Below are 516 nucleotides of genomic sequence, written 5' to 3'. Positions count from 1 at the left end.
GGCTGATCCCCGCTGCCAGACTCCACCCAGGACAATGTGTGTGGGATAAAAACTCGTAGCCCCTCCCCAGCCGCTCAGCACCAGGCTGCGCTCGGAGCCGGTCGTTGCAGCGCAGCCCAGTCCAGTCCAGTCCAGCGCTCCGAGCCGGGCTCCTGCCCCGCTTCGCCCTTGGGATTTACGTGCCGGGCCGAGGGCCCTGGGATCTATTCTGCTGCTGCTGCTGCGGGGACGCGGGCGCCGCCGAGCCCAGGGGAGCGGGGAGGCTTCGCGGGACGCGGTAAGTGAGTTCCCACGGAGCCAAGGGGGGAGCTGGGGCCCCGATCTGGTTTGAAGAGTGGATCCAGGATCCTTCCCCGCCAGGGCTCGCTGCCCCCCGCTAGGAAAAGGCCGTCGGGGGGTGGGGGAGAGTATTAAGGCAACGATCTCGCCCCGGTGCATTCCGAACACAGCCGCTCCGGAGTCAGACCGGATTGGGGGGAGACTGCGCCTCCCGGCTGGAGCGAGGGGGGGCTCCCC

General features: G+C 69.0%; 1 protein-coding gene across 1 annotated transcript in view; it reads left to right on the top strand.

Annotated features, from left to right (window-relative positions):
• The window catches only part of MIDN (midnolin), a 30,992-nt gene that overhangs the window by 6,947 nt on the left and 23,529 nt on the right, over positions 1 to 516 (top strand). The window contains 1 exon segment of the mRNA XM_025196563.1: positions 60 to 277. Coding sequence (XP_025052348.1) covers positions 60 to 277 — 218 coding nt within the window.

The sequence above is a fragment of the Alligator sinensis genome, unplaced genomic scaffold, assembly GCF_000455745.1.
Source record: "Alligator sinensis unplaced genomic scaffold, ASM45574v1 scaffold1295_1, whole genome shotgun sequence".
NCBI classification, from domain to species: domain Eukaryota; kingdom Metazoa; phylum Chordata; order Crocodylia; family Alligatoridae; genus Alligator; species Alligator sinensis.
This window is presented reverse-complemented; position numbering and strand designations above follow the sequence as displayed.